Source organism: Hippoglossus stenolepis, chromosome 8, assembly GCF_022539355.2.
Source record: "Hippoglossus stenolepis isolate QCI-W04-F060 chromosome 8, HSTE1.2, whole genome shotgun sequence".
Classification (NCBI taxonomy): Eukaryota; Metazoa; Chordata; class Actinopteri; order Pleuronectiformes; family Pleuronectidae; genus Hippoglossus; species Hippoglossus stenolepis.
In genome coordinates, this window is record NC_061490.1 from 8,263,869 (window position 1) to 8,284,492 (window position 20,624).

Consider the following 20,624-nt stretch of genomic DNA (forward strand, 5'->3'; position numbering starts at 1 on the left):
CGCGGTGCGTGGAGGTGTGTGCCGCAGCCGCGCGCTCTGGCTGCTTTTATATACTCGCACCGCGGCTGCAGCGTGGCCCCCGACTGCCAGGAGGTGGGTCCTCAGTAATGCGATTAGTTTGGCGTTACTGAATAACTTCACATCAGGCCCGGCGCCAGGATGAGGGCGCTGTTAATTGCGTTTTAAAAATGAAATAAAAATCTTTGATCTTACATGCAATAGGCATCTAAAGAAACAACATCAACATAAAGACAGTGTTTCGAAATCTAAGAAAACAAACACTGTTATTGAAGCAGAGGAGGCATTTGGCCTACATGACTTTTTCCACACTTTGCCAGATCTGGGCCACAAGTAACATGTCGACCAATGGAGCCAAAGGAAATAAGTTCTGTGTTATTTGGGCCATATTCACCATTTACCACATGGGCCACACTTAGGTTCACATCCAGATCACATCTTGCCTAGAGCACCTCCAAAAGAGGCTACATTTGTTTTGGGATATTTGGGCCACATTTGCTGTGTTATAAGTGGGCCACTTAAGGCTCACACCCATTTAGTCCTGGCCATGAGAAGTCAGAAGTGCAGCAGCATTGCCTGAAGTGGCCCACATCTATCCGAGTGCGGACCATTCCTGGAGTTCCGTCATTTTAAGAGGAAGGACATTTGGTCTTTTGTGTATAACAACAGTTTTAGGGCAAAGCAGCCATTGAGTGAAATGCAATTATTTAGGTCTTACAAATAAATAACTTGAGTTTATGATTAGAAAAACTAAATCACAAATGTCCCCCAAAAACATCATGGACTTTTAATAACTTGACTCACAATTCTTGAAAAGAAACACTTCTTCCTCATTAAAATTTTCAACATCTATAAATATTTATTTTCAGAAGTTTTTTAACCTCTGAAATGAGAGGTGACTGGCTGTCTGAGTAGAGGGAGACCAGGGGATCTTATCACACTTTCACACACTCTTTAATGTATCCTGGGATCAATACATCAAATTGTTAAAAACATACATGGGGTGAATTCGGGTAAACTGGGGCCAAATTTTTTGCTGTTCTGATTTCTGTGACTTACTACTATATCTTTCTGTAATGCTTAATATGTTTTCTAACCACAGCAGCAGAAAGAATGGAGATATCATACTCAGGGGAGACATGGCACAGCTATTAGTGTTCCTGTTGCTTGTGCACCTTTTGTGCACCTTTTTCTACCACACTTTTTCCTTCCACTCAACTTTCTATGAATATGCTTGGATACAGCACTCCGTGAACAGCCAGCGTCTTTAGCAATGACCTTTTGTGGCTTACCCACCTTGTGGAGGGTGTCAGTGACTGTGTTCTGGACAACTGTCAAGTCAGCAGTCTCCCCCATGATTGTGTATCCTACTGAACCAGCCTTAGAGACCATTTAAAGGCTCAGGAAACCTTTGCAGGTGATTTGAGTTAATTAGCTGATTAGAGTGGGACATCGTGAGTCTACAATATTGAACTTTTTCACAATATTCTAATTTTCTGAGATACTGAATTTTGGGTTTTCATTAGCTGTAAGCCATAATCATCAAAATTAAAAGAAATAAACGCTTGAAATATTTCACTCTGTGTGTAATGAATCTATCTAATATATGATTTTCACTTTTTGAATTTAATTATGGAAATAAACAAACTTTTCCATGATATTCTAATTTATTGAGATGCACCTGTATATACATGGATCTTTTGTTCCCTGGCATCTCCAGAGAACAGGTAACTGATTAATGCAGGATGGCGAAGGTCAGCTGATATGTATCTTACAATGTGAACAGACCCAGGACCTGTTTAATCAACATCGTAAGAATATCAGCATCAGATCCATCCATCTTATCCAGGTAGCTCAGACATCATTCGGTCCGGCTACGTCCTGCAGAGAGGAACCCAGGAGGTCCAAACCATCTGAGCTGGTCTGTTTCAATCAGAGGTGGTGCTACTCTCAGCTCCTTCCAGATGTCTGAGCTCCTTTGGGCTAGCCCAGCCACCAAGGTTGCCCTTTTGTCTGCTTGTTCCAAGATCATATTTTTTTGACTATTACCTAAATGCCATGACCAAAAGTAAGAATTGGAATGAAATATACATTAATTGCTTATTATTTGCTTCATTTTGAGGCACAGGTCTTTCTGTGCAGTCTGCTATGCCTAACAATCACTGTCGATACCTTCTTCACTTGAGTTAGTGACCCATCATCATTTGTATGTTCTTAATTGTTTCATGGCCCAGAAATCGCTACAGGATATTACAATATGCTTGTAGCCCTTTTGGTTTGTGATTTGCATGACCTTTTAAATGTTATTCCAAATTTACAGAACCTCCCACTGAATCCCAAAAGGACGTGAACAGTTTCTCAAACATTGTAAATTTGTACTTGAAAAGCTCAAAAGCAGTTCTTTTTGGATGTCTGGGTTACTCTTGATAATTTACAGGCCTCACTGTTTTCCTTGAAGCCCCCCCCACTAACTGTCCCAAAGAAAACGGCCCCATTCAGGTCACCATGGCTCTCAGATGGTGATGCAGCTGCTTGTGTAATGACCCATATGTGGATTCTTACTGTGTCCTACTTAGCTGTTGTTGAGTCCCCCCCACACGAGAGACCGTGTTTATCAGGGCCTCTGGGGGCCAATGGGCTCAGCATTTATGACTCTGGGACAAGACAGGATACTTTTTTCCTGTTTCATGATGTGATGGAAAAAACTGAATGAACAAGAGCAGTATAAACTGTGCAACACTGTTCTTACTTTAATACAACTTTGGTTTCCTGAGGTTTAAGACACTGAGTCTTCTCCACTGAATAAGCACATTAGGAGCTAGTCCTGAAATAATTCATTTAGTCTGGGCTTCAGTAATCTCATCTGACAGACTCTCCATGCACAATGAAGACTCTACTCCAGCTGTTTGATTCAAGCAGGGACAGGGTGAGGTGCTGTGAGCAGAGATTTAACAAGAACCTACACAGTAACACCCCAACAGGGTTCCACATGATATAAGATGTTCTCAGTAATACTTGCAACACTTGCACATTATACATTCATTTGAATATGTGTTGATATCCCAGGTTTAAAGCATTTTCCAAGATTTTTTGGGATGCAGTGTTTGTTTAATGACAACTCCAGAGGCTACAAGGCAATCGCCAAAGATCCAGAAATCCCTCTTTCAGACGTGTGTTAAAACGATCCTTAAAACTAATTTGTTTTGTGGTCTTGTACACTGTATGATAAGCGGTAAATACAATCTACAAAGGACAGTAGGTGTGGATTGGGTGGGAGGTTTAGGGCAAGAGGGGGTAAAAAATGGAACAAAATAGAGACTGTCCTCCCAAGAAGAATACAAATATTTGCTGTTTCAGCAAACTGAAGTGGGCCAAAGTGCTGAACAGACTTTAAATATCAGAATAAACCGCTGTAAAGGATCCAACAAATGAGGATAAAAGAAAACAATAAGCATAACAACAATAAAGTTGCCTACAGACTTTCAGAATCTGCAAATTTATTGCTAGCCACATTTTGCAACATGGAATTAGATTGTATGCTCTATGAGTGTCAATATAGAAGAAACAAATCCCTGCAGTCATGGTATTTATGCGTATTAAAGGAAATAAAAGAGGAGGTGGAGAATATGGACCCAGTCATAAATGGATACATTGTTCATTCAGTGTATCATGTCAGGCTACATTCCTAATTGGTTGGTTGGTAGATGTAGGATGTTACATTGTGAGATGATCTTTCTACTATGAGAATTTTGTATTAGTATTTGGTAGAATTAAAGAATAATGCTATCTTTGGATGTAAAGCTTGATAGGGCTTAAAATGATCTTAGAATCAGATGATATATAGAGCACTTCTATCCTAAGAGGAACATTTGACTGCTCTGTAGCTCCTGGTCAGTGTGGCAGAAACCTGGTGAGAGTCTCCAGGCAACTCTGTGCTGCTCGAGACCATATGAATCTATGAATGCAAGTTGCAGCTGCACCGCAGAGAAGAATCTGTTTGCCTTGATCCCCACAGACAGGACAGCCGTCCGTCCTAGAGACATTCCTCTGTCTCTTATGCTGCGTTTGTTTGGGAAAGAGTCTTGAAAAACATGTCTGAAGTGAAGAGAGCATTTTTGGAGAAAGATGCTGCAGCGTGGCTCGCACAGGGGGGCATAGGAGGCATGTTTTGTCAACAGAAATGGAATTTTACAAGGGTCGACTCTCATGGGGGCCAATCATTTGTCCTGTTTCCATAACCCAGAACAGCTTCTCCACACTATACGGACCCGTCAGACATGTGCCCCAGAGAGAGGGCTGGGGCCAGTTTATCTCCAAAATTCTATTCAATCTGCCAAACCAAAACATACATTATATTAAGACCCTTAACAGAGCAAGAATGAGAGAAAAAAACTCCCTTTGTTAAAGGAAAAAGAAACCATCAGAACCAGACTTGGGATTGGCAGCCATCTGCCCAGTTGGATTGGAAGGAGAAAAATGTGGGAGAGGGAAGAAAGAAGACCAGGAATAGTTGCATGTATTTAAGCACTGTCAGACTGTACTGATCAAAATCATAGCCACCCATAGGTGTAATGTATCATTCCTGGGTCGAGGGGGAACCGGAGCATGTTATTAGAAAAATGACTCCCCCTCTTCACCCACTGCCAAGGATGACAAGAGCCACAGCAGATTGCAGTCCAACTAAATTGATTTACTCATCACAGTCGAAATATGTTTCTGATTAAGCATGAAGAAAACCACAAACAAACCTATATCTATAAATGGGTCCAGGAAATTACCACAATAACAAAAAGAAAAGTGACGTTACTTGCCTTCCTAACATAAAGAAGAGAAGAGCCAACAAAGAGTGTATCTCGCCCATCCAGGCAACCAGCTCGCCTTAAGGACAGATTCAACCATGGACCACGCTTAAAAACTGGACAGGGCCGATTTTAGAAGATATTTACAGTGTGTACAACAAAGATCCCACCGACCAATTAAAAAAGCTTAGGTGAGATTTACAGCAATGTCTTGCAAGAATACTCAGCACAAAAAAAGAGCAGCAGCTACCACAAGAATTAGACAGCCGTCTCCGGTCCAATCTGCAACAAGGATAAAACACACGTAACAAGTGAACAGCATCACCCTCAAGAAGAACATCAAATACTTATTTTTGACAATGTAATCTATCTGTGCCCTCTCCATTGCAGCAGCAGCAGAGATTCAATCACTATACCAAACATTCTTCACCACTAAGAATCTGGAAATCTGTCCATTAAACAGGTGAAGCAGAAACTGAAGGCACTGTGTACATTTGACACAGTGAACCAACAGATTCTTATTTCCTCCCTTCAGGACCTGGGTGTCTCAGGCTCTGCTCTCTCCCGGCTCTCATCCTACCTCAACGACCGCACTTACCGGGTAACTTGGAGAGGATCTGTGTCTGAACCTTTTCCTCTCACTACTGGGGTCCCTCAAGGTTCCGTCCTGGGTCCCCTCCTCTTCTCTCTGTACACCAACTCTCTCGGCTCTGTCATTCACTCACATGGCTTTTCCTACCATAGCTAAACTGATGACACCCAACTAATCCTCTCTTTTCCCCAATCTGAAAAACAGGTAGCAGCACGGATCTCTGACTGTCTGACTGACATCTCTCAGTGGATGTCCGCACACCAACTAAAAATGAACCTTGGTAAAACTGAACTACTTTTCCTTCAAGGGAAAGGCTCTCCCACCCACGACCTGACTATTACTTTTGACAACTCGGTGTTAGCCCCCAATCAGACTGCTAGGAACCTGGGTGTGACACTCGACAGTCAACTCTCCCTCACTGCCAACATTACTGCAACAACACGTTCCTGTAGATACATGCTGCACAACATCAGGAGAATACGTCCCCTTCTCACTCAGAAGGTGGTGCAGGTTCTGGTCCAGGCCCTGGTCATCTCACGCCTAGACTACTGCAACTCCCTCCTGGCTGGTCTACCTGCTAGTGCCATCCGACCTCTGCAGCTCATCCAGAATGCAGCAGCTCGACTGGTCTTTAACCAACTTAAGTTCACTCACACTACTCCGCTCCTCCGCTCCCTTCACTGGTTACCAGTGGCTGCCCGCATCCGTTTCAAAACATTAGTACTTGCGTACCTTGCTGCGAACGGATCGGGTCCAGTCTACATCCAGGACATGGTCAAACCTTTCACCCCAGCCCGTCCACTCTGCTCTGCATCTGCCAATCAGCTTGCTCCCTCACTGCGAGGTAAACACTCAACAAAGTCACGACTGTTTGCTGTCCTGGCTCCTAAATGGTGGAACGAGCTCCCCAATGACATCAGGACAGCAGAAAGTCTACACATCTTTCGCGAAATGACCTTACAGTATTATAGAGAAAACCAACATTTTAAAGGAACGTTTTAACACACATCTGAAAGAGGGATTTCTGGATCTTTGGCTTTTGTCTCGTAGCCTCTGGGGTTGTCATATTTTTGACAAGAGTATTTTGATGCCATCTATGCCATTTTGAGAAAGACAATGAAAACAATAAGCCAAACTTCATTGGTTAATTTGGGATCATATTTTGTTTGAAGAACTGAGTGGTGGAATTATTCAAAGGGCCAATAAAAGGACAGACATGACCATGCTGAACCCATGAATTCTTTATTAAATCTTTCGTTGACAGTGGTCTCTGTCACAGTCCTGGCAGGTGGGATTAAGTTAAGCATGAAGTAAACAGTGTTACAGGTTCTTTCCTATGATAAAAACTGGACCTGACGCAGGCTGAATCTTCAAGCGTCAGAGCGGTGGTTGGCCTTCTCCTTTGCTCTCTCTAGTTCAGCCATCATGGGCAGAGGACCCTCATACATGTTGGTCTTGATTGCTCTCAGCTTCTCCTGGTAGTCCCTTGGCAGGCCGTTCTGCTCTGCTCCCATCACTATCACCTGCAGCGGTTGATGAAGTTCAATATGTTGTGGTCAGCTAAATCCCATCCATCCATCCATCCATCCATCCATCCGTCCATCCGTCCATCCGTCCATCCGTCCATCCGTCCATCCGTCCGTCCGTCATCACCTGTCAGCCAATGTAGACATATTTATGAAACAATGTCATCCATGGCAACAGCCCTGCCCCCTCTCTTTGCTCAGTAGTTCAGGTCTTCAAATGTTTCATGTTAGAATGATTTTTCTTTGCTAATACATACATCTTTAAGAAGCAGACATCTGTCTAAGGCTCTGTCTGTGTCACATCCCCCATTCCCTGTAGCTGACTCAGACTGTAAATGTACAGTAGTCTGTTCACCTCTGCTCTGTGCTGCATGGAATCATTCTGCGTGTTACAACCATGTAAGCTACAGTGTGTCAGGATCCACAGATCACAATACATCTGAGAACACCTATCAGCTTTTACAGTAACAATGTCCAGTATAACACAGGGGACAATGCAGTGGTCTCTTGCATTTACACTTTAGTGGACAAAGCCACGGCGTCCCTCACAGCATGCTGTTTTTCTCTCAGGCATGTTTGGAGCTCACACATGAACAATCTGGCATTCTAACTCACAAGCTGTCAGATCTGTAAATCGTTGCACGGTAGTGGGGGTGTGCCCCGACTCTTCTGACCTTTTGATCACACAACAGGTGATCAGGGTCGTGAGCAGACTGATCCCTATTCCAGATGCTTCACAGACAGAAGGAGGGAAGAGTTGATGCTCCCGACCGGTTTCATGATCGTATTTGTTTTTCCTACTAACTCACAACAACATGTCCGACATCACTACATTCATTTACAATTGCATGCATGGATAACTTGTGAGGATTGTACCATTGCAAAGTTTTGCAACAAGTTGTTTCAATGACAATGTCTCAGTTTTTCAGAGCTACCTTGTCCTATTCTTTAACCCATATGAGCTGTTCTTTATCATAGCAGAAAGTAGTGTGTATAGGTTAGTGTATAATGTCTTAAGTTATAGACCAGTGTAACTAACTTGCTTGAGATAGGTACAGTAATCTTATTGGTCTCTTGTGGTCATATGATTGGAAATCCACCTTTTTAACACTTCAGACAAAAACTGAACATCAGCTTCCTGATTTAGGATTTACTGAGAACTGTTAAACCACATTGGTTTATGTGGACCATGAAAAGAACCATACTAATAATATGTGTTTAAAGCCTTATACATCTTACGTCTGAGCCATAGACCTCCATTGTTGTATGCTCCATAACTGTACTGCATATACAGATGGACTACATGACAAAGTGAATCCAAATCATTTTGATTGCCCCCTGGTGGCTGAATGTAGTATAGGCCATATAGGTCACCCTGCCTGCTCCATGATAAGAGACAGGACATTGGGCAAACTAACGAAAATCACAGCACACGATAAATATATCGTTCCTAAAAATTGTGTCTGTCATTTTTAGTGGTTGTTATCACACTGATGTATGTTCAACTGCTCTTTTTCCTGTACATTTGGTTTGGCTTCTTTTTTTTTTTTAAGTAAAAAAAAAGGATGAAACCTTAATGATTGACAGCTGAGACTGATCGGTCAAGTATCAAGTTTATGCCAACACACTTGCTTAAGTGTGTTGGCATAAACTTGATACTGCAGCTCCACTCCACAAAATTGTATTTTTAAACATGTACATCAGTAGGAAGCAAAGTCAGAAAGTACTGGGAGACACATTACAAGTTGATGGTTTCGGTGTTGTTATGGGAATTGTTGAGTGAGAATGTTATCGACCTTATCCTTTGAAGTTGAATGACTGAAGAATTTGATACATCCACATCAGCCTGGAAGGAATCTCTCCTCCAACAGTAAGTGCTCTGAGCCACAAGCATTGATGCAGTGAAAGGTCTCTTACCTGTAGGTAATGTGGTGATGGTGGGGCGTACACGCAGCTGTACATTATGTAGGTACGACAGTTGAGCTCCTGGCCTTTTGTGTTCACTGATACATCCACAGGGTTGTACGCACCTAATGTCACATTTTCTTGACTGAGTGTGCGCACACACGTACACAAAAAAATCACATTTGGCAGACATCAGTTTTACAGGAAAACATTCAAAGAATTCTGGGCATTAAAGAAAAAGATAAATGAAAACCACCTGTCTAGAGACTCCAGATCGGACATGTTCATCCTCCACACCACACCCCACATCTCGTCCCCTGGGCTGTGCTCTATGGTGGCCACACCTCCATGCCACCGGTCATTGGCAAGGCCTTTATAGTTCCCAAACACTAATTTATAGTCCTGAAACAGAGAGATAGAAATAGTAAGTGTTCACATTTCTGAATGGAACCCTAATATCTTTGATATAAGACTGTACCTTGAGCATGGCCACACAGTTTACCATTGCAGAGGGGTTCCTGAGCTGCAGCCGCTCCTTCAGCAGGTTGCTACCATATGCAAAGTATAGGAAGGTGCAGTTATTCTCCATGTTGGCGCCAGTTTCTGAGAGGAGGAAGACGAGAACAAGGAGGGTTGACAATGAACGGAGCAGAGTGAAGGTGGAGAGCAGGGTTTAGACACAGCTGATTGTGTGGAGAAGCAAAAGGCTGAGGGGAGAGAGCTGGAGCTGCAGAGTGACAGAAATGAAGTACTGGCCTTCCAGCACTCACACACCATTCTCATGCTAATCCCCTGTACTGCCACACAGCCCTATTCACACTCACAATACATAGTTTGCCTCATGTGTTGAGCCAACAGCACTAAGCTACACACACACACACACACACACACACACACACGCGCATACACACACGCGCACACACACGTACACGTATATAGTAAAAACACTTTACTTCTATTTTTCATATACACACTTATTCTTATCCTTCGTTTCTTATCATAACATCACGTTTGTAACTGTTATTATTATTACTGCTTTACTAGTGTAGGTAATTCCTTTGTACTATCTATTGATGTATATTTTATGTCAAAACCGTGTTTGTAATATCTTTTCAACAATGAAATAAAAGATGTGAACCACCTTTGTAACCCTGCAGGAGTTATCTTACTAACTGCTTCATAGTGCAGGCTTCAAGCCTTGGGTCAACCAAAACTGGGACGTCTGCCCACTACTACATACTGTCATCGTATCTAATGTAGTGATTTATTGTCTGTTAATGTTTGATTGTTGTTTCAAGTCTTGTTGTTTTTCCCATCCAGTGACAAAGTCTTCTCATATAATAGATTAATAATAAACTGGTCCTGTACAGGGTCACATGAGATTAATAACAACAATACTGACGCCCAACTGCTGATACCACAATCAAACATTAACACTCTAAAGGGATCTGACATAATAATTACACATCATTTTATGCACCAACAAATACAGTCAATATCACCCTGGACATGTGCCAGTCTATCACAAGGGCTTATATAAAGCAATACAATAAATTATATATATTTTAATATATTAAAATTTTAACCTTCAAAAATGATTGCAGGACTTTGTTAAATTTAAGTCAGTTGACCAATCACATATGACAACAGTTAATATAAAAGTAATTATGACACAATAGCTAATCAGATCCCCTCTCTTCCAACTTCTACTACTCAGGTGGAAACCTTGATATTGTTTTATTAACTTTAGCTGTTTAATGTGGCTTTTTTCCTGTACATTTTCTGAAATGTTATTGTGTTTTGCACCTGAGGGTCAGTGCACTGAGGAAACCTGGAGAGAAACCACTCTGCTCCTTTGTCTGGCTGAGCCATCATCACATCCAATGACTCTGCATCCACTTTTTATCAGGACCTGTGATGGTGGAAGTCTCATGGTGATCTTCTCTCTGCTTGTTACGTCTGCACATTAGATGGCAGCAGTGCGAAATCATCTTGGATCAAGCAGTGTGTGAAAGTGGAGTGTATGTGTGCGTGTGAATGGGTCAATGTTACTCAGCGCTTTGAGTGGTCGATGAGAAGAAAAGTGCTATATAAATACATTCCATTTGCCATCAACTAGCCCATTAAAACAAGGATAAACATATTACAATATTTAATATAATTAAAAATATTAAAGATTATATTATTTATTTCATGGGGTGGCTGTGGCTGAGGGGGTAGAGCAGTTGCCCTCCACCCAAAAGGTCAGCAGCTCCAATCTCAGCCCACACTGAAAGAAATTTGGAGTGACATCTACTTAAAAAAAGCTCGGTAACAATTTCCACGCAGAAATTCTTTGTAATTTTTACTTGGGAAATCCTCAAGTAAAGTTTACCTACTAGTAAGACTTGGTAGATAAAGAATACTTAAGTAGATTTTACTGGCAATTTGTCAATATGATTGTTTCAGCGTAAGACTTCTATAAAACATGAAATAACATGTTTTTACAGAAACAGCACCTTTTATTCCCCCTTCAACACTGATGTAAGAGGTTGCTTTTTACACATACAATCTGGTGGGCATTAAAACATATCTAAATCAGTGCTAGCAGCATTACCGCAGACTTTCATTTGAAACACTTAGTCAGACTAAAACATTTTCAAATAGGACATGTGACCTTTCTGTCCTTCACAGCTTCCATGCTGTTTCTCAATGTAGCGAATACACTGACTATTGATATCATACAATCACACATAAAATAATCCAAACTAACCCTTTAAGGCCTTTAAGTATGTATATTTCAGCTAGCCTGCAATGCTTGCATATTTTGTAACCACTGCCATAACAGAACATACAATCTTTTAGCCATATAAAGTGGCCTCATGCTCAACAGTGTGGCCAAAACTTTTTTACAATTTCAAGAGCTTTCAGAAAATCACTGAGGCAGTCTGAATAAACAGACAAACGTGTACATCTACAGAGATTACATTTTCACTGAAGTATCACTGTAAAGTGCAATAGCTCTGTAAGAAATACAGAATAGAAATGCAGTAAGTTAATTCCTAACTAATTCTGTTCTTAGACCTTAGGTAAAAGGTAAACATTTGCAACAGTCATGAAGAACCTGTTTTCCCTTGTGCTGCATTTCCTTCAGATCTTAAAGTCATGATGAGAGAAGTCCTTTTTGGCTTCCTTGCTGCAACTGAAGAGTAAACTTAAACTTTACTTCAGTGTGTCAAGGGCGTGCAGTTAATACAGAAGGCTTGTTAATATTACTTGGCGTGAATGATAAAAAATACTTATCAAAATGATGATTCATATTTACTAACAAACTTCAAGTAGCAGATTAAATAACACACAGCACTTTGAAGTAAAAGCACTTAAATAATATTTTATTGTAGAATTTAAACAAAAAAGTCACGTAAACATTACAGGGCCCAAAACATTTTCCTCAGTGCATACCGAAGTGTCCTTGGGCAAGATGCTGAACCCCCCGAAATGCCCCCTCATAGATGTTGAATGCGCTTTGGATAAAAACATCAGCTAAACGACATGTAATGTAATCACAGTTATTTATAAAGCATCTGAGTTGCACTCATCATTGAGGAAGCTGCTGTCCAATATACAAAGGCCTGACGTGACTGTTTCGTCTCAGATTCTCATCCTCACTTGCTACTTGTACTATTTATTTTGTTCACCAGATGGCAGCAAGTACACACTGATGCACTGTGGGTCAGTTTCCACACACAGGCAGTAATTTACAGGCAGTTATGTCTTTGTGTGTTTCCACGGATTATGATTTAAATGGCATGATTTACTTTGAAGCTAAATTACAAAACATAATGTGTTGTCACGGATTAAAGCTCAAACAGAGTGCAGCATAAAGACGCTAACATTACCATAGTTTCATTCAACCAGCTTGGCAACGGCCAAAAATACAGTTATACAATGCATATATTGGATGGTAATATAAGCTAACACTATGGATTGGGCACTGTATATTTGACTTTAAGTTAGTTTTGCTGATAATACTTATACTCAAACAAACAAATGTTTGAAAGCAGAACTTTTATTTGTCCTACAGTACTCTGTGCATAGTTTCCATTATGATATTACAAGATTCACTTACTTTAAAGGATTGAATATCCTTTTTTATCCGCCTCTATAGCAGCTTTCAGACAAGCACTAAACTCTGAAGATCCTTCTGACTTTCTCCGGAGGGGTTGTATGTGTGAAATGTCAGAGTGAGAGCCTCCGGACTTCCTGGGGCAGGGTTTTGTCTGGCCAGCCCCTTGGTTAAAACTGGAGCCAATGTGAAAACAGGATTCAACGGGAGCCAATAGTTGAGGACTATTCTAAAATGTGACAGATGCAAAAATCAAAAAGGCAAAAAAATATATCTCCGGATCCGAAAGCGTGGTGGCATTCACGTAGAAGACACAGACGAAGATGTCAAGAGAGTTTTAGGTGACAAGTGCTGAAGCTGGCATCTCGTGCTGTAAACAAAAACATGTGATCTGCGTTGTGCATGTATAAAAGGCAAAGTCTGCAGAAAGTTAAGAACCATTTCTTCGGACATCCTCTGGAGGTCATGTCTAAAAACCGCTCTTCCCCCTCTCTTGAGCACCAAAACAACAAAGGAGCATAGAACAATTCAGGAGACAGCAGGTTTGACAAGAGATATTTATTTTAAACAAATACAGAGATTGTTATTTCACAAGCCCAGCCCCCCCGAGAACCGCCATCTACAGTAAGTGTTGCATAGGTTTGTTGACTATTTAGTCAAATGGAGGACAATGTGTTTGGTTGTTTATTTGTCTGATCAAATCTACATGATGACACTGCACTACTTCCCACTAGGAACATCTCCCAGGGAATACAAACTAAAATAAATGAAAGACTGGCTTAAGTGTTACCTTGATTGATGGATTTTCTTTTTTGGATCGATTATTAAATTTTGCTTTTGTAAAAATTGTTAAATATGGGTAGATGCAGATATTTCAGAGGCACATATCAGAGGACCGAGACAGATGAAAACCAAACCGTATGCGTTGGGAAGTTAGAGAGTATTTTTGATGTTGAGTGAATTGATGTTTGAGGCTAAAACATTTTTCCGACTCTCTGATAAAACTGCAGCATAGTAAATGGTTTGGGGGTCGTTGTATGTAAAGTCATGAGTGACTGGAGGGTTTCATTCGATGTTGAGGTTGAATAACACAGAGCCTTATCGTGATAAATGTATGTACTCTTAAGTGTGTAGCATTCCCCAGGTGAATGTGAAGAATGAGTCTAGATGTGACATTGTTTCCCTCCTAAAAAAATCTATAAAATTGAGTTGCTTCAGGTAGAAGATCAGTGGGCTACAGCTTCAGCTCCAAATGTAACCAGTCTACGTAACTACATTCTCCCGCTGGGTTCTATGAAATGTGCTTTCAGGCTTGTTTTTCAAACTGGCTATATGGTTCATCCGTTCTCACAGACATACACCCAAACATAACACGCTCACACATGTGCAGTGCTGCTTATACTATACTGAGGAGCCAAAACATTATGACCACTCGTGTCTTCCACATCGTTGGTCCACTGAGGCCTGTTGTCTACAAGGCCTCTGGAGGTCCTTGTGGTGTCTGGCAGCGATACAGATCCTTTAAGTCCTGTAAGTTGTGAGATGGACACAGCGGATCAGACTCGTTCCTGCACATCCTCCAGGGTTCCTGCACATCGGTGTCAGTAGGTGCTCACCACTGCTGACCAGCAGCACCCCATGAGCCCTGGTCCTTTCAAATATACTCCGGCCCAGTTGTCTGCCTCAGGTCTTTACAACTGCAAATGTCTCCCACATCTGCAATATTGACTATACGACTATCAACTGTTCCTCACCGATGAATTCTGCATTTCCCAGAGCTTGACATGTGACATTCTCTTGTGATGATCACCTCGTCATTGTGTGGTCATAATGTTCTGGCTGATTGATATACAGTATATGTATATATATATATATATATATATATATTTTACAGTTAGTTGTGCAAAACAGTTGTGACCAAAAGTTGCTGAGTACATTGTGCAAACAAGTAATTAGTTAGAATGGCAGTAGCTGTTGTTTGGATTTATTATAAGAAAAAAAAGTCCCATTCTGTCATCAAATCCAGGTATGTGTCTGAATCCAGTAATATAAAACATACCCGTGTAAGATCAGTCTCAACTCACTATGACTATGAGTTTGTCCATTTTCCACTGGAAGTCTTTGGCACCTCTTGTTCTGGCACACAGAGAGTCTCATCCGTCTCTCTCTCTGTCCGTATCTGTCTTTCTCTCCCTCCTCGTGTCCTTGACGGCCAATCCCCCGACCCTGATCGCTGCACTGGCCGCCAACTGCCTCCAAGGTCAGTGAGCTTTCCAAAGAGGATTGTGGTACACCCAGCCTTCACCCTACACACACGCGCACACAAATAAATATAATATTACATAATAGTTTTCAAGTAGAAATGATTTGATCATAAAGAAGAAGCCAATAACAAACAATATATGAAACTACAAAAGAGACATGCAGTCCTCAAAGTTACGATGATCACACTGGTAATTTCAGCTCGAACAATTGCTTTGAAGAATCATATTGGCAGCTTTAGGGATGTCATTGGAAATTGTTCCATTGTATTCATTGAGTTAACAGCTCAAATGTGAGAACATGGTTGAATCACTATCACATCACATGAAGTGAGACAGGTAAAGAAACAAAAGCAGTCAAACTTATTTGATTAACTTTCGCAAGAGCAAGCAATAAGATTGAATTGTAGGTGTCAGCCACAGTTTTAAAATACATTTCCGGTTTCATCTTGGACCTGCTCACAACCTGTTTCTTGACCTGTCAGAATGATGTCACTATATACCTGCACAGGTTCAAGCTTTTACTTTTCTGTTCAATCAGTTAGGTGGATGCAACATTTATTGTTTTATTTGTTTGCTGGCATAAAAGAAAGAAAAGAAAAATCTGTGAATGTGTGTTCATACCTTTCAGTCAAAAGAGACGACAGAGACGACAGAGACAGACGCAGCGAGTTGTGTGTTTGAGGTGAGCAACAAGGGATTGTATTTATCAAAATACACCCATAAACATTATTGTTGGCAGCGTGTCACGTGTTGTAGTGAAGTTCATTATTTCCAGGGTTAGAAAAAAAACTACTAAGATGTTGTGAGATAACATGAGGTTTTAAATACTGAGTTGGCAAAGTCCCTAAAAAGACAAAATATGATAAAAGCCCACCAACCTATGAACCTGTTAGTGGTCACAAAGGCAGCAGGTGTTACTGAAGTGTGCTGCTCCTCACCTCTTTGATAAAATACTTGGGTTTCCAGGGAGTTTTGGTGGTCGCTCTCTGTTTGCCCTCACTGCGCTGCCTCTCCTCCAGCCAGTGTTTGTGTTCTGTGGCTGTGTCCATATTTCCTGCCTCTAGCGATGCTGTCACATGCTGCCAAAGACACCTACACACAGGAAACACAGAACCAGAACAGCTGTCATTGACATTGACTTGTCTGGGAAATAAAAATACAGCTCACGGCACAATCATTCATTGATGTGTACAACTGTTTGACTTGTGAACAGATACACTTCCCATATGAGGCTACATGTGCTCAGGATCATGTATTTGGAACAGGCGTCCAAAGATTTACAATCGCATTACTGTTGTATGAAATCCTGCCAAACCCAGATCAACACAGACGCTGTGCTTTGTGTGACAACACTATGAGGTCATCATTGTTATGATCTCAGAGTTGGCAGACAGACAGACAGACAGTCGGGCAGATGGAAAGAGAGAGACAGAAAGATGGAGATTCCTCAATCTATTAGAAGGGTTAACAACTATGTGTTTGTCCATTCAAAATGGGCCTGTTGACATTGTTACAAAAACTAGCCTGATGGGAGTAATGGGTTCTATTTACAATCTCACAAAGCAACATTCTTTGTCATCAAAATCTCTGACATCACAAAATCATCAAAGATCATGTCACAGTTTTGACACCAAAGCACACATCCAGAAATCGTCAAATTAAAGTCAGTTGAAAAACTTCAAGCACTGAAAGTGGAAGAGCTGAAATGAGTTTCAGTTCCAGTGTGTAGGATCTAGATCTCAGCAGAAATTAAATATTATATTCATAATTATTGAATCACCTGAAACTAAGAATCTTTGTGTTTTAGTTACCAAAGAATGACTCCTTTACATATTTCTGCTGAAGCCCAGAACAGACAAACCAAACACTGACTCCGAAGACGGCTTTTTGCACTTACCCGCAGGCCACCGTAGTTTCTCCTAAATCCTTGAATGGCAGGCTTTTTTGTAATATTCTAATTTACCACTAATTTACCACAATTTACCACTGTCCCTTAATGCTACACACTGAACCTTTAATTACTTTGTAGCATCATTTTTGAATTCATGTGAGCTTCTCTACCTAGTAGACATTTGAAAATGTGCGTGACTGACTTAAGTGCACCCACCGTGACTCATACTGGCCCTGCTTCTCCAGAGGCTGGATCTTCTTCTTGATGACTGGCAGTTTGGAGGTATCGATCACCTTGTTTTCCCCGTTGTTGTAGGTGAACTCCAGAATCCCATTCCACTCTCCCTGGGCCTTACACACTATGTTTCCTGTGTGGTTGTTCTTCACCTCTGCTGTTACTCTGAGAGAAATCAACATTTAACATTCAGGAATGACATATCACCATCCTGGGATGTGCACAATCCAATGATAATGAGTGCAAATGAGAGGACTGTGATCTGAAATCACATTGCATTAGTTTCAATTATTATTTAAGTTATCATAACATCCATTTTGCATCATGGAACAAATTTTGTTTTCTGGAGTATGAGCGATGCCTTGCGGAGTAGAAAGTGATTCTCTAACGGTCGGATATGTGATATTCTAGATCAGCCATTCCCAAACTTAAGAATGCCGCGGCCCAATTTGAAAACTGAAAAATGTGTGCGGCCCACCCACACCTTTAATCACAACTATATGATCCACACACAGGACTAGAATCATACATATTATTAATTTGATAGCAAAAATAATTGTATATGAACGCAGGCATATGCAGTGCAAATCCAATAACATCCACATTTAAGCGTAACAATTTGCAAAGCAACCAATGTAAAAAAACATGAAGTGCAAATAGTGTATTGTTAAAAATATATTCTTACTGTTTGTATAACAGAGCACAACAAGGATATCCGGGAGAAGATAAACACATTTGAGGCGCAACCAAATATACTTAAGGCTCTCTCAACGTATTTTTAAAAGATGCTCGAGGCTTGGATAAATATTGTCCATGTTTAGTTTCTAAACGGCGGCGGCGCACTTTACATGGTCCCAGGGTCTTGTTAGCTCACATCTGAGTACACAGCACACACACAGGCTTGGGGGTTGTCCTCTGGGCCAGCGACAGGTCCTCACTTGAGTCCTCTTTTTAGTTTTGAATGGTTCAGTTGGACTTCCTGATTCCCCTTCGTCATCAGCAGCTTTCCTCTGCTCCATCTTGCTCGACCCAGCTCACAACAAAGTTCTCCCTCACCTGTGATTCACCCGCTAATGATGCGTTCAAGTGTTAATGTGACGGTCAGCAAAAACAATGACACCTGCTATATAGGTCAGATAAAATAAGAACAACGTGGAATTTAAATCTCTTGTCTTTGTTTCATTACCTGTGATGATTACTTTTTTAAAAATCAATCATAAATGTTTGGTGGTAATCAACGCTTACTTACAAATCTGAAACTTTTTTATCTATTATCTATTTTCTGATGACCTCTCACGGCCCACCTGCAGTGGCTTCACGGCCCACCAGGGGGCCGCGGCCCACACTTTGGGAATGACTGTTCTAGATGTTAGATACAATTAGTATTCAGTGTTCATAAAAGTGTGAAAGAAAAGACTGGAGGTGCTTTTATCTATTCTTCTGATGGAACATCTGTCGAGCTACAGATTCAACACAACTGAAACGTTTGGGTCGCGACCCACCATCTGAGAACCGCTGATCTAAATGTACTAGCATCATCTAGTTCTTCAGATCTGTTGCCAAGTGGTGTTCCCATTGGTCCAAGTGGATCCTGCTCATTCTCTCCTGTTAATGTAGTTTTCCATCAAGTCCATCAATTAAGTGTTCTCAGGCGTTGTTCATGTGTGACTTGCTACAGTATCCACCACTAGTATTTGTATTGACACCCAGGGCTCCTTTTTCCTGCTGAAACAAGTCAACAGGTAAACAGGTTTAAACAATTTCCCTTGGGTGCTAGTCTGTTTATTTTGTGTGTGCATCCATAGTTTCCTCACTCCAGGCTACATGTTTTGAGATGGCAGAAGAGGTGCAGCTGGGGTGTGTAGGCTGATGTGGCTCAGTGAAAGAGCTAGAGTTCATTTTGGCATATAACTGGACAACCATGTTATTTAGGATCACAGAGCCAGCAGACACTCTGCCTACCTGTGTACTTTTCCTCCATAGAAGGGTTTGGTGTGGAACGTGACAGTGGCAGAGTACCCACTCTTGGCACAGTTGATAGTGACCTTTCCACCGAGTTCCACCCATGGCACAGTCAGGATTGAGCGGGCGTAAGCACATGGCAGCGTGAACACGTACTCCTCATCATGCTCCAACAAATACAGCACCCCTGGGAGAAGCAGGACAGAGACGACAAGGTGTATCAACACTGGGTATTAAATGTAGAATGAAGACATTATTTGGAAAAGTAGAGTAAAGTGAAAAGCTGAACAGACAATGATGAAGACACACCACTTAGAAAAAAGTCCATCCTCTATGGTAGTGGATGAGCTGCCATGAAAATTGCCACAGACATTCCTGAATTCTGAAGATGAACCTAATTGTTGAACTCACTCGGTCCGTCTCCAGTTTCCAACTTGCATCAGTGTAGCTACAAATCTGTAGTTACATTGTGATTTAGCATTTGATTTGGCTTGGATTTTGTCTGTTCTTCCTGAGCTCCCATCCAGCTCTGCCCCCCCCCTTCGCTTATGTAACTAACAGCTGTCTCCTCTGCTGAAGCGCACGAACAGTCACTCTCTCTCTCTCTCTCTCTCTCTCTCTCTCTCTCTCTCTCTCTCTCTTCTCTCTCTCTCTGATATATGTCAGGAGATAACAATCAGTCTGATATATGTGATCGGCCAAATGCTTGAAGGGCCATAATGCTGATAATATATGAGCCAATTATTGAATAGAGTGAAAATATTTGTTGTTTTTGTTTCTGATTGTAATGCATGTGGAGTAAATTCAGAACTATAGTATATTGCATGTGTGAAAATAAATGGAAATATTCAGAGAAACCCCCCCTCATCTTCATGTTGAACCATGTGAAATTGAATGTTTATTATATGTCACATTATGTCTATTCGAAATAGTACATTTTAATCTTGTCGGTTAATGGTTGAATGGTTTGTCCATCAACCATGAGGAACAAAAAAAAGTACATACACGCAGTGTTTATATCTCCTGCACCACTATTGGTGAGAAGAACTCAGGAGGCTAACAAATGCTTAATGCTTTAATGCTGGCCTAATTACAGCCACACACACACACACACACACACACACACACACACACACACACACACACACACACACACACACACACACACACACACACGCGTGTTAAGGTAGTGAACAGCTGCACACTGTCAAACAATGATATTCGCACCAGTTAGCATTGGGTCCCTGAGGTAGAGACATGTGGTATTGCAGCAGTTAACTGAACACATGGACATACTGCCATGAGCAAGAACACTATGTCAATTTGGA

At 41.3% G+C, this 20,624-nt stretch overlaps 2 protein-coding genes across 4 annotated transcripts in view; both read right to left on the reverse strand.

The window, feature by feature from the left end:
- Positions 1-6,632: 6,632 nt before the first annotated feature.
- Positions 6,633-13,078, reverse strand: ggctb (gamma-glutamylcyclotransferase b). Of its 2 annotated transcripts, none has more exons than XM_035164040.2 (5): positions 12,949-13,078; positions 9,319-9,443; positions 9,097-9,242; positions 8,853-8,985; positions 6,633-6,932 (listed from the first exon to the last, which is right to left on the reverse strand). In XM_035164040.2, the coding sequence occupies exons 2-5, from the start codon at positions 9,427-9,429 to the stop codon at positions 6,780-6,782; spliced, it is 543 nt and encodes a 180-aa protein (XP_035019931.1). In that variant the 5' UTR covers positions 9,430-9,443; positions 12,949-13,078; the 3' UTR covers positions 6,633-6,779. The 2 variants fall into 2 exon arrangements, with proteins under 2 accessions (XP_035019931.1, XP_035019932.1); XM_035164041.2 differs by having other exon boundaries at positions 6,801-7,062.
- A 410-nt stretch (positions 13,079-13,488) lies between these two features.
- Positions 13,489-20,624, reverse strand: part of LOC118113926 (oxysterol-binding protein-related protein 10-like) — a 31,916-nt gene continuing 24,780 nt past the window's right edge. For both annotated transcript variants that reach the window (XM_047340929.1, XM_035164055.2), the window contains 4 exons: positions 19,297-19,483; positions 17,317-17,499; positions 16,148-16,301; positions 13,489-15,251 (listed from right to left, as the gene is read on the reverse strand). In XM_047340929.1, coding sequence (XP_047196885.1) covers positions 15,207-15,251; positions 16,148-16,301; positions 17,317-17,499; positions 19,297-19,483 — 569 coding nt within the window. In that variant the 3' untranslated portion in view covers positions 13,489-15,206. The remainder of the gene's footprint in view (positions 15,252-16,147; positions 16,302-17,316; positions 17,500-19,296; positions 19,484-20,624) is intronic.